A 16,733-nucleotide genomic window follows, 5' to 3' on the forward strand; every position below is an offset into this window, starting at 1 on the left:
GTGGTCCCTGACTGACCTGGTGTAGTAAGAGACCAGGAGATGTGTTGTGTTTGGGGTGGTGGTCCCTGACTGACCTGGTGTAGTAAGAGACCAGGAGATGTGTTGTGTTGGGGGTGGTGGTGGTCCCTGACTGACCTGGTGTACTAGGAGACGAGGAGATGTGTTGTGTTGGGGGTGGTGGTGGTCCCTGACTGACCTGGTGTAGTAAGAGACCAGGAGATGTGTTGTGTTGGGGTGGTGGTGGTCCCTGACTGACCTGGTGTAGTAAGAGACCAGGAGATGTGTTGTGTTGGGGGTGGTGGTGGTCCCTGACTGACCTGGTGTAGTAAGAGACCAGGAGATGTGTTGTGTTTGGAATGGTCCCTGACTGACCTGGTGTAGTAGGAGACCAGGAGATGTGTTGTGTTTGGAATGGTCCCTGACTGACCTGGTGTAGTAGGAGACCAGGAGATGTGTTGTGTTGGGGGTGGTGGTGGTCCCTGACTGACCTGGTGTAGTAAGAGACCAGGAGATGTGTTGTGTTTGGAATGGTCCCTGACTGACCTGGTGTAGTAGGAGACCAGGAGATGTGTTGTGTTTGGAATGGTCCCTGACTGACCTGGTGTAGTAAGAGACCAGGATATGTGTTTTGTTTGGGGTGGTGGTCCCTGACTGACCTGGTGTAGTAAGAGACCAGGAGATGTGTTGTGTTTGGGGTGGTGGTCCCTGACTGACCTGGTGTAGTAAGAGACCAGGAGATGTGTTGTGTTTGGGGTGGTGGTGGTCCCTGACTGACCTGGTGTAGTAAGAGACCAGGAGATGTGTTGTGTTGGGGGTGGTGGTGGTCCCTGACTGACCTGGTGTAGTAAGAGACCAGGAGATGTGTTGTGTTTGGAATGGTCCCTGACTGACCTGGTGTAGTAAGAGACCAGGAGATGTGTTGTGTTTGGGGTGGTGGTGGTCCCTGACTGACCTGGTGTAGTAAGAGACCAGGAGATGTGTTGTGTTTGGAATGGTCCCTGACTGACCTGGTGTAGTAAGAGACCAGGAGATGTGTTGTGTTTGGGGTGGTGGTGGTCCCTGACTGACCTGGTGTAGTAAGAGACCAGGAGATGTGTTGTGTTTGGGGTGGTGGTCCCTGACTGACCTGGTGTAGTAAGAGACCAGGAGATGTGTTGTGTTGGGGGTGGTGGTGGTCCCTGACTGACCTGGTGTAGTAGGAGACCAGGAGATGTGTTGTGTTGGGGGTGGTGGTGGTCCCTGACTGACCTGGTGTAGTAAGAGACCAGGAGATGTGTTGTGTTTGGGGTGGTCCCTGACTGACCTGGTATAGTAGGAGACCAGGAGATGTGTTGTGTTTGGGGTGGTGGTTGTCCCTGACTGACCTGGTGTAGTAAGAGACCAGGAGATGTGTTGTGTTGGGGTGGTGGTGGTCCCTGACTGAGCTGGTGTAGTAAGAGACCAGGAGATGTGTTGTGTTTGGGGTGGTGGTGGTCCCTGACTGACCTGGTGTAGTAAGAGACCAGGAGATGTGTTGTGTTTGGAATGGTCCCCGACTGACCTGGTGTAGTAGGAGACCAGGAGATGTGTTGTGTTGGGGGTGGTGGTGGTCCCTGACTGACCTGGTGTAGTAAGAGACCAGGAGATGTGTTGTGTTTGGGGTGGTGGTGGTCCCTGACTGACCTGGTGTAGTAAGAGACCAGGAGATGTGTTGTGTTTGGGGTGGTGGTGGTCCCTGACTGACCTGGTGTAGTAGGAGACCAGGAGATGTGTTGTGTTGGGGGTGGTGGTGGTCCCTGACTGACCTGGTGTAGTAGGAGACCAGGAGATGTGTTGTGTTTGGAATGGTCCCTGACTGACCTGGTGTAGTAAGAGACCAGGAGATGTGTTGTGTTTGGGGTGGTGGTCCCTGACTGACCTGGTGTAGTAAGAGACCAGGAGATGTGTTGTGTTTGGGGTGGTGGTGGTCCCTGACTGACCTGGTATAGTAGGAGACCAGGAGATGTGTTGTGTTTGGGGTGGTCCCTGACTGACCTGGTGTAGTAGGAGACCAGGAGATGTGTTGTGTTTGGGGTGGTGGTGGTCCCTGACTGACCTGGTGTAGTAAGAGACCAGGAGATGTGTTGTGTTTGGGGTGGTGGTGGTCCCTGACTGACCTGGTGTAGTAGGAGACCAGGAGATGTGTTGTGTTTGGAATGGTCCCTGACTGACCTGGTGTAGTAGGAGACCAGGAGATGTGTTGTGTTTGGAATGGTCCCTGACTGACCTGGTGTAGTAGGAGACCAGGAGATGTGTTGTGTTTGGGGTGGTCCCTGACTGAGCTGGTGTAGTAAGAGACCAGGAGATGTGTTGTGTTGGGGATGGTGGTGGTCCCTGACTGACCTGGTGTAGTAAGAGACCAGGAGATGTGTTGTGTTTGGAATGGTCCCTGACTGACCTGGTGTAGTAGGAGACCAGGAGATGTGTTGTGTTTGGGGTGGTGGTGGTCCCTGACTGACCTGGTGTAGTAGGAGACCAGGAGATGTGTTGTGTTTGGGGTGGTGGTGGTCCCTGACTGACCTGGTGTAGTAGGAGACCAGGAGATGTGTTGTGTTTGGGGTGGTGGTGGTCCCTGACTGACCTGGTATAGTAAGAGACCAGGAGATGTGTTGTGTTTGGGGTGGTGGTGGTCCCTGACTGACCTGGTGTAGTAAGAGACCAGGAGATGTGTTGTGTTTGGGGTGGTGGTGGTCCCTGACTGACCTGGTGTAGTAAGAGACCAGGAGATGTGTTGTGTTTGGAATGGTCCCTGACTGACCTGGTGTAGTAGGAGACCAGGAGATGTGTTGTGTTTGGGGTGGTGGTGGTCCCTGACTGACCTGGTGTAGTAAGAGACCAGGAGATGTGTTGTGTTTGGAATGGTCCCTGACTGACCTGGTGTAGTAGGAGACCAGGAGATGTGTTGTGTTTGGAATGGTCCCTGACTGACCTGGTGTAGTAAGAGACCAGGAGATGTGTTGTGTTTGGGGTGGTGGTGGTCCCTGACTGACCTGGTGTAGTAAGAGACCAGGAGATGTGTTGTGTTTGGAATGGTCCCTGACTGACCTGGTGTAGTAGGAGACCAGGAGATGTGTTGTGTTTGGGGTGGTGGTGGTCCCTGACTGACCTGGTGTAGTAAGAGACCAGGAGATGTGTTGTGTTTGGAATGGTCCCTGACTGACCTGGTGTAGTAGGAGACCAGGAGATGTGTTGTGTTTGGAATGGTCCCTGACTGACCTGGTGTAGTAAGAGACCAGGAGATGTGTTGTGTTTGTGTTTGGAACCACTGACCTGGTGTAGTAAGAGACCAGGAGATGTGTTGTGTTGGGGTGGTGGTCCCTGACTGACCTGGTGTAGTAGGAGACCAGGAGATGTGTTGTGTTTGTGTTTGGAACCACTGACCTGGTGTAGTAGGACACAAGCGATGCGTTTCTGATGCCCGCCGGGCTGCAGCGTACGGTGTAGTTGATGATGCGGACGTTGCTGAAGCGAGGTTTCTCCCAGCGCAGCCAGATGGATGTGGAGCTGTTGGCTGTAGCCTTGATGCTGCTGGGGGGCAGGGGAGGGGGGTTCCCCTTAGGCGGCGCTGCAAAAACACACTGCCAGTTTATACACAAATATTGGTATTGTACAGACTTTCTTTAACACTGACAGACAGAATAGACTGACACACAAACTCACACACACCGATGAATGAATAGACACACCTTTGCCATGTGCCTTCTCCGTCCTGCCCTTCCATCCTGCAGCATAGCCATCCGTCTGCTTATTGAAGGCCCACACCTTCACTTCATATAGTCTGTCAGGGACTGGCACACACAGAGAAATATATAGAAACGTAAACACACCAAATTTTACATAACCACAAGAAAGCCTGGCATAATGACCACAAGTCCAAACATGTTATTAAGAGTCACATTTTTCCAAACAAATATTATCACCTGGACCAGTAGGAAGGGATTTGAACAACACTGGCATGTGAACATCCCAGACTCACCCAGACTAGAGACCTCATGATGTTTGACCCTCTTGCGGAGCTTGATGGTGTGGGCCTCCATCCTCCTCACCCTCTCCCTCTCAGGATGAGCCTCCCCATTGGTCAGCTCCTCACCAACCACCTCCCTGCAAAAGAGCTTGTAGCCGGAGATCTGCGTGTGATTGGGCGGGGGCTGCCATGTGACATGGAGGGAGTTCATTTTGGCCCTAACCTTCAGCTCTGTGGGAGCAAAGATCACTGGGAAAGACGAAAAGCAAACAAGGAGCCAGCGTGAAACAACGTTACTGGAGCTTATAACATGATTCAACAAAACAAGATCCAGACATTGATTTATTGTACCAACTCAATTTGACAATCTCCTAATGACTATAACATTAAATCATATAATTCTATAGACCTGTATCTAGAACAGGTGCCGCCTTAATTGGGGAGGATGGGATTATAGTAATACCTTATGATAATTAATGGAATGGTATCAACTGGTTTGTGTGTGTTCAAATACCATTCCATTTCTTCTATTCCAGCCATTATTCACATGAACTGACAATTCAGTAAGATGATCTTCTTGTGTGTATTAACAGATTTTCTTCTCATGTGAATGAAAGGCATTCGTGAGAGCTTAGTCACTGTATAGAAAAGGATTGAATAGATGTCTGTTCATTTCTTCGAAATTGATCTTCTGCCTTTACCAAGAACCTCAGACACATACATTGTAAGAGGCACAGTCAGCAATGTTGCCTTGCCCCTGAGAGCAATTGTATGGCTGATGCAAATGTGTAGGTGAAGGTGTATTCAACAACATGACACTGCCCAGCCATGAACAGTCAGCTTGAATGGAAGGCCGCAGTGTTATTTTCAGTGCTAGTATACTTAGTTATTGTCAAACCCTGATCTGTTTCACCCGTCTTTGTGCTCATCTCCACCCCCCTCCAGGTGTCGCCCATTTCCCACATTATTCCAAGTGTATTTAAACCCGTGTTCTGTTTGTCTGTTGCCAGTTTGTTTTGTTCATCAAGCCTACCCGCGTTTTTCCCGTTGCTCATCTTTTTCTAGTTCCTCTTTCCCAGTTTTCCTGGTTCTTGACCATTCTGCCTGCCCTGAGCCTGCCTGCCGTTCTGTACCTTGTCACACCACTCTGGATTACTGACCCCATGACTGCCTGCCGTTCTGTACCTTGTCACACCACTCTGGATTACTGACTTCTGCCTGCCCTGACCCCATGACTGCCTGCCGTTCTGTACCTTGTCACACCACTCTGGATTACTGACCTCTGCCTGCCCTGACCCCATGACTGCCTGCCGTTCTGTACTTTATGGACTCTGATCTGGATTACTGACCTCTGCCTACCCCTTGACCTGTCGTTTTATCTGACCCCTGTTCTAGTAATAAACGTTTGTTACTTCGACACTGTCTGCACCTGAGTCTTCTCCTGAAACGTGATAGTTCTAGCATGAGAATGGGAAGGCTGCTCTTATGTACAAGGATAATAATAATATAGATGTAGTCAAACTGATATCCATATATCATTTGTTTATGGTGTGCTTGTTATTACTGCATGCCTGACAAGCATTTCGCCACACCCACAATAACATCTGCTAAACACGTGTATAAAATGTGATTTTTGGATTTGAATTTTCTGAAACTTTGTTCCCCCTGCTGCTGTCTTGATTGGACCCAGGTCTATCTTGAAAAAGAAATGTTCTCAATGAGATTACCTGGATAAATAAAGGTTAAGGACCATACCGGGTCAGGTCACTTATTGTGGTCGATTTTGATGCTGAAGTTGAAGGGTGTGTGTGTGTGAGAGAGAGTGAGACACACACACACACACACACACACACACACACACACACACAGACAGACAGACAGAGAGGTCTCACCCATGCTGTGGTTAAAGTGGGCTGGGGTGTGGTGCTGGTTCCACTCTGACGGCACACCAAAGCCTGCTCCCGTTCCCGCCGCCACCCGCAGCCGATAGGCCTGGTTAGGCTGCAGCTCCCGCAAGGTAAGCTGAGTCTCATTCCCCCCCACCTCCACAGAAAACACGTTGTTCACTGCAGTAAACACACACACATTAGATGCAACCCATCTTCTTGAAAGGCCACTCATGGCACACTATCACCACAATCCATTATCCTATTATGTAAGACCTGATGACTCATTGTATACCATGGATAGAACAGAACACTTTATGCTTTGGGCTTATACCCTAAGTCACCCTTCAATACTTAATGTTTAAAATCCACAATTGTTCTTCCTGAAACATGAACACATGTACCACCACTTTCTAATACCAGACAGTGTTGCAATAACACAGGACAGCAGTGTAGTACTGTGGCCTCCGTGACAGTAGATGGCGCTGGGCTCACCCTGTTCCAGTGTGGAGTAGTCGATGCGGTAGCGGGTGACAGCTCCTCTGCTGTGCTGGGAGGACAGGGGCAGCCACATCACTCTGATGTCTGTAGGGGAGGTGCTGAGCAGGGACAGCTGTGGAGGGGCACTGGGTACTGTGGGGTGGAGCATGGCAGGACATTATTGGTATTAACGTGTCATTACAGCTAACCCTTGATCTAGTGACTGGTGACTTAAGTAGCTGATCATATTCTCTGGAGGGGCACAGGGGAGTACAGCATGTCAGATCAGGTACAGGACACTCTTAGTATCCATACATCAACCATTCTATTCTGCAGTTTACTAAACTACTTTATTAATTACATTAGCTCTTAGCAACCAAGTAGAATCACATAGTTAGTTGACGGGCAACAATATCTACTTTTGTGCGTCATTGGTGCATAATATAGGTCGTATTACAGTTGACTGTGCCGTGCGGTCTATTTATTCTCAAGTGTACAATGACTCATATTTGTTGTATGGATTAGATCTAACCGTGTCACTGTTATTTTCCTTTGAGAAGTGAGGTCTGTGGTCTTCACGCCTACTCACCGTCCTCCAGCATCTCCACGGTGACGGGCCGTGACGGGCGGCTGGCTCCCATGGGGGAGTAGGCCACCACGTAGAAGGTATAGGCTGTGTGTGGCAGTAGCTCCTTCACATGGTACTCTGTGGTGTCGTTGTTCACAGCAAACTGGTATTCCATGTGATCAGAGCCTGTGGACCACACAAGTTCTGTGTTTTACCAGGAGCACAGGACACACTCAGCCTGACCTGACAGTGTCATTCTCTACCATGCTACCAAGGAACCAGGCACCTATGTATGTTAATGCCTATACACTTGAAACTAGCTAGCGTCCTTGTGGATAGATATCATACGTACAAGCCTGTAGGTTTGTCCATCACACACACACACACACACACACACACACACACCTGAAGTGGGCTGGTAGTGCACAGAGAAGCCTATAATCTGGTCACTGTTGTATTCAGGCCGTTCCCAGGTGAGGAGGGCGGTGGTGCTTGATTGGGGCGTGGCAGAGAGCTGGTGTGGTGGGCTGGGTAGACCCTCTCTCACAATGACAGACAGCTTGGCTGTGGCGCAGGCCGTCCCCAGAGCGTTGTCAGCGATGCACTGGTAGTACCCTGTGTCGTCCAGGCCCAGCTGGTTGATGAGCAGCACCCCAGGGCTCTGGGTCTTCACCCGTCCGTTAGACTTGACCGGCTTGCCATTCTTCAGCCAGTGCAGCGCCGGGGGAGGCTCCCCAGAGCTGTTACACACAAACCTGGCTGTGTTTCCCCGAGAGAGAGACACCGTCTCTGGGGGCTGGAGGATTACTGGTGGGGCTGGGAGAATGCACATAGAGAAACATCCTTCTTAGGAAAAAAAAATGTAATCCTTCACAGCAGCATATATTACAATTTACTGAAAAGGACCAGAGCTGTACGACCGAAGCCAAACATGTAAACCAGAGCTGTACGACCGAAGCCAAACATGTAAACCAGAGCTGTACGACCGAAGCCAAACATGTAAACCAGAGCTGTACGACCGAAGCCAAAGATGTAAACCAGAGCTGTACGACCGAAGCCAAACATGTAAACCAGAGCTGTACGACCGAAGCCAAACATGTAAACCAGAGCTGTACGACCGAAGCCAAACATGTAAACCAGAGCTGTACGACCGAAGCCAAACATGTAAACCAGAGCTGTACGACCGAAGCCAAACATGTAAACCAGAGCTGTACGACCGAAGCCAAACATGCAAACCAGAGCTGTACGACCGAAGCCAAACATGTAAACCAGAGCTGTACGACCGAAGCCAAACATGTAAACCAGAGCTGTACGACCGAAGCCAAACATGTAAACCAGAGCTGTACGACCGAAGCCAAACATGTAAACCAGAGCTGTACGACCGAAGCCAAACATGTAAACCAGAGCTGTACGACCGAAGCCAAACATGCAAACCAGAGCTGTACGACCGAAGCCAAACATGCAAACCAGAGCTGTACGACCGAAGCCAAACATGCAAACCAGAGCTGTACGACCGAAGCCAAACATGCAAACCAGAGCTGTACGACCGAAGCCAAACATGTAAACCAGAGCTGTACGACCGAAGCCAAACATGTAAACCAGAGCTGTACGACCGAAGCCAAACATGCAAACCAGAGCTGTACGACCGAAGCCAAACATGCAAACCAGAGCTGTACGACCGAAGCCAAACATGCAAACCAGAGCTGTACGACCGAAGCCAAACATGTAAACCAGAGCTCTACGACCGAAGCCAAACATGCAAACCAGAGCTGTACGACCGAAGCCAAACATGTAAACCAGAGCTGTACGACCGAAGCCAAACATGTAAACCAGAGCTGTACGACCGAAGCCAAACATGTAAACCAGAGCTGTACGACCGAAGCCAAACATGTAAACCAGAGCTGTACGACCGAAGCCAAACATGTAAACCAGAGCTGTACGACCGAAGCCAAACATGTAAACCAGAGCTGTACGACCGAAGCCAAATATGTAAACCAGAGCTGTACGACCGAAGCCAAACATGTAAACCAGAGCTGTACGACCGAAGCCAAACATGCAAACCAGAGCTGTACGACCGAAGCCAAACATGCAAACCAGAGCTGTACGACCGAAGCCAAACATGTAAACCAGAGCTGTACGACCGAAGCCAAACATGCAAGCCAGAGCTGTACGACCGAAGCCAAACATGTAAACCAGAGCTGTACGACCGAAGCCAAACATGTAAACCAGAGCTGTACGACCGAAGCCAAACATGCAAACCAGAGCTGTACGACCGAAGCCAAACATGCAAACCAGAGCTGTACGACCGAAGCCAAACATGCAAACCAGAGCTGTACGACCGAAGCCAAACATGCAAACCAGAGCTCTACGACCGAAGCCAAACATGCAAACCAGAGCTCAAAGACCGAAGCCAAACATGTAAACCAGAGCGCTAAGACCGAAGCCAAACATGTTTCAGAGCTCTAAGACCAAAGCCTAACATGCAAACCAGAGCTCTAAGACCGAAGCCAAACATGTAAACCAGAGCTGTACGACCGAAGCCAAACATGCAAACCAGAGCTCTACGACCGAAGCCAAACATGCAAACCAGAGCTCAAAGACCGAAGCCAAACATGTAAACCAGAGCGCTAAGACCAAAGCCAAACATGTTTCAGAGCTCTAAGACCAAAGCCAAACATGCAAACCAGAGCTCTAAGACCGAAGCCAAACATGTAAACCAGAGCTCTAAGACCGAAGCCAAACATGCAAACCAGAGCGCTAAGACCGAAGCCAAACATGCAAACCAGAGCGCTAAGACCGAAGCCAAACATGCAAACCAGAGCTCTAAGACCGAAGCCAAACATGCAAACCAGAGCTCTAAGACCGAAGCCAAACATGTAAACCAGAGCGCTAAGACCGAAGCCAAACATGTTTCAGAGCTCTAAGACCAAAGCCAAACATGCAAACCAGAGCTGTACGACCGAAACCAAACATGCAAACCAGAGAGCTAAGACCGAAGCCAAACATGTAAACCAGAGCGCTAAGACCGAAGCCAAACATGTAAACCAGAGCTGTACGACCGAAGCCAAACATGCAAACCAGAGCGCTAAGACCGAAGCCAAACATGTAAACCAGAGCTGTACGACCGAAGCCAAACATGTAAACCAGAGCTGTACGACCGAAGCCAAACATGTAAACCAGAGCTCTAAGACCGAAACCAAACATGCAAACCAGAGCTGTACGACCGAAGCCAAACATGCAAACCAGAGCGCTAAGACCGAAGCCAAACATGCAAACCAGAGCTCTAAGACCGAAGCCAAACATGCAAACCAGAGCTCTAAGACCGAAGCCAAACATGCAAACCAGAGCTCTAAGACCGAAGCCAAACATGCAAACCAGAGCTGTACGACCGAAGCCAAACATGTAAACCAGAGCTGTACGACCGAAGCCAAACATGTAAACCAGAGCTGTACGACCGAAGCCAAACATGTAAACCAGAGCGCTAAGACCGAAGCCAAACATGTAAACCAGAGCTGTACGACCGAAGCCAAACATGTAAACCAGAGCTGTACGACCGAAGCCAAACATGTAAACCAGAGCTCTATGACCGAAACCAAACATGTAAACCAGAGCTCTAAGACCAAAACCAAACATGCAAACCAGAGCTGTACGAACGAAGCCAAACATGCGAACCAGAGCGCTAAGACCGAAGCCAAACATGCAAACCAGAGCTCTAAGACCGAAGCCAAACATGTAAACCAGAGCGCTAAGACCGAAGCCAAACATGCGAACCAGAGCTCTAAGACCGAAGCCAAACATGCAAACCAGAGCTCTAAGACCGCAGCCAAACATGCAAACCAGAGCTCTAAGACCGAAGCCAAACATGTAAACCAGAGCGCTAAGACCGAAGCCAAACATGTTTCAGAGCTCTAAGACCAAAGCCTAACATGCAAACCAGAGCTCTAAGACCGAAGCCAAACATGTAAACCAGAGCTGTACGACCGAAGCCAAACATGCAAACCAGAGCTGTACGACCGAAGCCAAACATGCAAACCAGAGCTGTACGACCGAAGCCAAACATGCAAACCAGAGCTCTACGACCGAAGCCAAACATGCAAACCAGAGCTCAAAGACCGAAGCCAAACATGTAAACCAGAGCGCTAAGACCGAAGCCAAACATGTTTCAGAGCTCTAAGACCAAAGCCTAACATGCAAACCAGAGCTCTAAGACCGAAGCCAAACATGTAAACCAGAGCTGTACGACCGAAGCCAAACATGCAAACCAGAGCTCTACGACCGAAGCCAAACATGCAAACCAGAGCTCAAAGACCGAAGCCAAACATGTAAACCAGAGCGCTAAGACCAAAGCCAAACATGTTTCAGAGCTCTAAGACCAAAGCCAAACATGCAAACCAGAGCTCTAAGACCGAAGCCAAACATGTAAACCAGAGCTCTAAGACCGAAGCCAAACATGCAAACCAGAGCGCTAAGACCGAAGCCAAACATGCAAACCAGAGCGCTAAGACCGAAGCCAAACATGCAAACCAGAGCTCTAAGACCGAAGCCAAACATGCAAACCAGAGCTCTAAGACCGAAGCCAAACATGTAAACCAGAGCGCTAAGACCGAAGCCAAACATGTTTCAGAGCTCTAAGACCAAAGCCAAACATGCAAACCAGAGCTGTACGACCGAAACCAAACATGCAAACCAGAGAGCTAAGACCGAAGCCAAACATGTAAACCAGAGCGCTAAGACCGAAGCCAAACATGTAAACCAGAGCTGTACGACCGAAGCCAAACATGCAAACCAGAGCGCTAAGACCGAAGCCAAACATGTAAACCAGAGCTGTACGACCGAAGCCAAACATGTAAACCAGAGCTGTACGACCGAAGCCAAACATGTAAACCAGAGCTCTAAGACCGAAACCAAACATGCAAACCAGAGCTGTACGACCGAAGCCAAACATGCAAACCAGAGCGCTAAGACCGAAGCCAAACATGCAAACCAGAGCTCTAAGACCGAAGCCAAACATGCAAACCAGAGCTCTAAGACCGAAGCCAAACATGCAAACCAGAGCTCTAAGACCGAAGCCAAACATGCAAACCAGAGCTGTACGACCGAAGCCAAACATGTAAACCAGAGCTGTACGACCGAAGCCAAACATGTAAACCAGAGCTGTACGACCGAAGCCAAACATGTAAACCAGAGCGCTAAGACCGAAGCCAAACATGTAAACCAGAGCTGTACGACCGAAGCCAAACATGTAAACCAGAGCTGTACGACCGAAGCCAAACATGTAAACCAGAGCTCTATGACCGAAACCAAACATGTAAACCAGAGCTCTAAGACCAAAACCAAACATGCAAACCAGAGCTGTACGAACGAAGCCAAACATGCGAACCAGAGCGCTAAGACCGAAGCCAAACATGCAAACCAGAGCTCTAAGACCGAAGCCAAACATGTAAACCAGAGCGCTAAGACCGAAGCCAAACATGCGAACCAGAGCTCTAAGACCGAAGCCAAACATGCAAACCAGAGCTCTAAGACCGCAGCCAAACATGCAAACCAGAGCTCTAAGACCGAAGCCAAACATGCAAACCAGAGCTCTAAGACCGAAGCCAAACATGTAAACCAGAGCTCTAAGACCGAAGCCAAACATGTAAACCAGAGGTCTAAGACCGAAGCCAAACATGCAAACCAGAGCGCTAAGACCGAAGTCAAACATGCAAACCAGAGCGCTAAGACCGAAGTCAAACATGCAAACCAGAGCTCTAAGACCGAAGCCAAACATGTAAACCAGAGCGCTAAGACCGAAGCCAAACATGTTTCAGAGCTCTAAGACCAAAGCCAAACATGCAAACCAGAGCTCTAAGACCGAAGCCAAACATGTAAACCAGAGCGCTAAGACCGAAGCCAAACATGTAAACCAGAGCTCTAAGACCGAAGCCAAACATGCAAACCAGAGCTCTAAGACCGAAGCCAAACATGCAAACCAGAGCTCTAAGACCGAAGCCAAACATGCAAACCAGAGCTCTAAGACCGAAGCCAAACATGTAAACCAGAGCGCTAAGACCGAAGCCAAACATGTTTCAGAGCTCTAAGACCAAAGCCAAACATGCAAACCAGAGCTGTACGACCGAAGCCAAACATGTAAACCAGAGCTCTAAGACCGAAACCAAACATGCAAACCAGAGCGCTAAGACCGAAGCCAAACATGTAAACCAGAGCGCTAAGACCGAAGCCAAACATGTAAACCAGAGCTGTACGACCGAAGCCAAACATGCAAACCAGAGCGCTAAGACCGAAGCCAAACATGTAAACCAGAGCTGCACGACCGAAGCCAAACATGTAAACCAGAGCTGTACGACCGAAGCCAAACATGCAAACCAGAGCTCTACGACCGAAGCCAAACATGCAAACCAGAGCTCAAAGACCGAAGCCAAACATGTAAACCAGAGCGCTAAGACCAAAGCCAAACATGTTTCAGAGCTCTAAGACCAAAGCCAAACATGCAAACCAGAGCTCTAAGACCGAAGCCAAACATGTAAACCAGAGCTCTAAGACCGAAGCCAAACATGCAAACCAGAGCGCTAAGACCGAAGCCAAACATGCAAACCAGAGCGCTAAGACCGAAGCCAAACATGCAAACCAGAGCTCTAAGACCGAAGCCAAACATGCAAACCAGAGCTCTAAGACCGAAGCCAAACATGTAAACCAGAGCGCTAAGACCGAAGCCAAACATGTTTCAGAGCTCTAAGACCAAAGCCAAACATGCAAACCAGAGCTGTACGACCGAAACCAAACATGCAAACCAGAGAGCTAAGACCGAAGCCAAACATGTAAACCAGAGCGCTAAGACCGAAGCCAAACATGTAAACCAGAGCTGTACGACCGAAGCCAAACATGCAAACCAGAGCGCTAAGACCGAAGCCAAACATGTAAACCAGAGCTGTACGACCGAAGCCAAACATGTAAACCAGAGCTGTACGACCGAAGCCAAACATGTAAACCAGAGCTCTAAGACCGAAACCAAACATGCAAACCAGAGCTGTACGACCGAAGCCAAACATGCAAACCAGAGCGCTAAGACCGAAGCCAAACATGCAAACCAGAGCTCTAAGACCGAAGCCAAACATGCAAACCAGAGCTCTAAGACCGAAGCCAAACATGCAAACCAGAGCTCTAAGACCGAAGCCAAACATGCAAACCAGAGCTGTACGACCGAAGCCAAACATGTAAACCAGAGCTGTACGACCGAAGCCAAACATGTAAACCAGAGCTGTACGACCGAAGCCAAACATGTAAACCAGAGCGCTAAGACCGAAGCCAAACATGTAAACCAGAGCTGTACGACCGAAGCCAAACATGTAAACCAGAGCTGTACGACCGAAGCCAAACATGTAAACCAGAGCTCTATGACCGAAACCAAACATGTAAACCAGAGCTCTAAGACCAAAACCAAACATGCAAACCAGAGCTGTACGAACGAAGCCAAACATGCGAACCAGAGCGCTAAGACCGAAGCCAAACATGCAAACCAGAGCTCTAAGACCGAAGCCAAACATGTAAACCAGAGCGCTAAGACCGAAGCCAAACATGCGAACCAGAGCTCTAAGACCGAAGCCAAACATGCAAACCAGAGCTCTAAGACCGCAGCCAAACATGCAAACCAGAGCTCTAAGACCGAAGCCAAACATGTAAACCAGAGCGCTAAGACCGAAGCCAAACATGTTTCAGAGCTCTAAGACCAAAGCCTAACATGCAAACCAGAGCTCTAAGACCGAAGCCAAACATGTAAACCAGAGCTGTACGACCGAAGCCAAACATGCAAACCAGAGCTGTACGACCGAAGCCAAACATGCAAACCAGAGCTGTACGACCGAAGCCAAACATGCAAACCAGAGCTCTACGACCGAAGCCAAACATGCAAACCAGAGCTCAAAGACCGAAGCCAAACATGTAAACCAGAGCGCTAAGACCGAAGCCAAACATGTTTCAGAGCTCTAAGACCAAAGCCTAACATGCAAACCAGAGCTCTAAGACCGAAGCCAAACATGTAAACCAGAGCTGTACGACCGAAGCCAAACATGCAAACCAGAGCTCTACGACCGAAGCCAAACATGCAAACCAGAGCTCAAAGACCGAAGCCAAACATGTAAACCAGAGCGCTAAGACCAAAGCCAAACATGTTTCAGAGCTCTAAGACCAAAGCCAAACATGCAAACCAGAGCTCTAAGACCGAAGCCAAACATGTAAACCAGAGCTCTAAGACCGAAGCCAAACATGCAAACCAGAGCGCTAAGACCGAAGCCAAACATGCAAACCAGAGCGCTAAGACCGAAGCCAAACATGCAAACCAGAGCTCTAAGACCGAAGCCAAACATGCAAACCAGAGCTCTAAGACCGAAGCCAAACATGTAAACCAGAGCGCTAAGACCGAAGCCAAACATGTTTCAGAGCTCTAAGACCAAAGCCAAACATGCAAACCAGAGCTGTACGACCGAAACCAAACATGCAAACCAGAGAGCTAAGACCGAAGCCAAACATGTAAACCAGAGCGCTAAGACCGAAGCCAAACATGTAAACCAGAGCTGTACGACCGAAGCCAAACATGCAAACCAGAGCGCTAAGACCGAAGCCAAACATGTAAACCAGAGCTGTACGACCGAAGCCAAACATGTAAACCAGAGCTGTACGACCGAAGCCAAACATGTAAACCAGAGCTCTAAGACCGAAACCAAACATGCAAACCAGAGCTGTACGACCGAAGCCAAACATGCAAACCAGAGCGCTAAGACCGAAGCCAAACATGCAAACCAGAGCTCTAAGACCGAAGCCAAACATGCAAACCAGAGCTCTAAGACCGAAGCCAAACATGCAAACCAGAGCTCTAAGACCGAAGCCAAACATGCAAACCAGAGCTGTACGACCGAAGCCAAACATGTAAACCAGAGCTGTACGACCGAAGCCAAACATGTAAACCAGAGCTGTACGACCGAAGCCAAACATGTAAACCAGAGCGCTAAGACCGAAGCCAAACATGTAAACCAGAGCTGTACGACCGAAGCCAAACATGTAAACCAGAGCTGTACGACCGAAGCCAAACATGTAAACCAGAGCTCTATGACCGAAACCAAACATGTAAACCAGAGCTCTAAGACCAAAACCAAACATGCAAACCAGAGCTGTACGAACGAAGCCAAACATGCGAACCAGAGCGCTAAGACCGAAGCCAAACATGCAAACCAGAGCTCTAAGACCGAAGCCAAACATGTAAACCAGAGCGCTAAGACCGAAGCCAAACATGCGAACCAGAGCTCTAAGACCGAAGCCAAACATGCAAACCAGAGCTCTAAGACCGCAGCCAAACATGCAAACCAGAGCTCTAAGACCGAAGCCAAACATGCAAACCAGAGCTCTAAGACCGAAGCCAAACATGTAAACCAGAGCTCTAAGACCGAAGCCAAACATGTAAACCAGAGGTCTAAGACCGAAGCCAAACATGCAAACCAGAGCGCTAAGACCGAAGTCAAACATGCAAACCAGAGCGCTAAGACCGAAGTCAAACATGCAAACCAGAGCTCTAAGACCGAAGCCAAACATGTAAACCAGAGCGCTAAGACCGAAGCCAAACATGTTTCAGAGCTCTAAGACCAAAGCCAAACATGCAAACCAGAGCTCTAAGACCGAAGCCAAACATGTAAACCAGAGCGCTAAGACCGAAGCCAAACATGTAAACCAGAGCTCTAAGACCGAAGCCAAACATGCAAACCAGAGCTCTAAGACCGAAGCCAAACATGCAAACCAGAGCTCTAAGACCGAAGCCAAACATGCAAAC

General features: G+C 49.2%; 1 protein-coding gene across 1 annotated transcript in view; it reads right to left on the reverse strand.

Moving 5' to 3' along the window:
* Window positions 1-16,733, reverse strand: part of LOC110506447 (immunoglobulin superfamily DCC subclass member 4) — an 89,981-nt gene that overhangs the window by 29,081 nt on the left and 44,167 nt on the right. Inside the window, exons 7-13 of the mRNA XM_036963662.2 lie at window positions 7,322-7,732; window positions 6,938-7,102; window positions 6,364-6,501; window positions 5,875-6,048; window positions 3,995-4,231; window positions 3,705-3,806; window positions 3,400-3,583 (exon numbers count right to left, since the gene is read on the reverse strand). Coding sequence (XP_036819557.2) covers window positions 3,400-3,583; window positions 3,705-3,806; window positions 3,995-4,231; window positions 5,875-6,048; window positions 6,364-6,501; window positions 6,938-7,102; window positions 7,322-7,732 — 1,411 coding nt within the window. The remainder of the gene's footprint in view (window positions 1-3,399; window positions 3,584-3,704; window positions 3,807-3,994; window positions 4,232-5,874; window positions 6,049-6,363; window positions 6,502-6,937; window positions 7,103-7,321; window positions 7,733-16,733) is intronic.

The sequence above is a fragment of the Oncorhynchus mykiss genome, chromosome 26 (genome assembly GCF_057628025.1).
Source record: "Oncorhynchus mykiss isolate SJ-2025 chromosome 26, ASM5762802v1, whole genome shotgun sequence".
Lineage (NCBI taxonomy): Eukaryota > Metazoa > Chordata > Actinopteri > Salmoniformes > Salmonidae > Oncorhynchus > Oncorhynchus mykiss.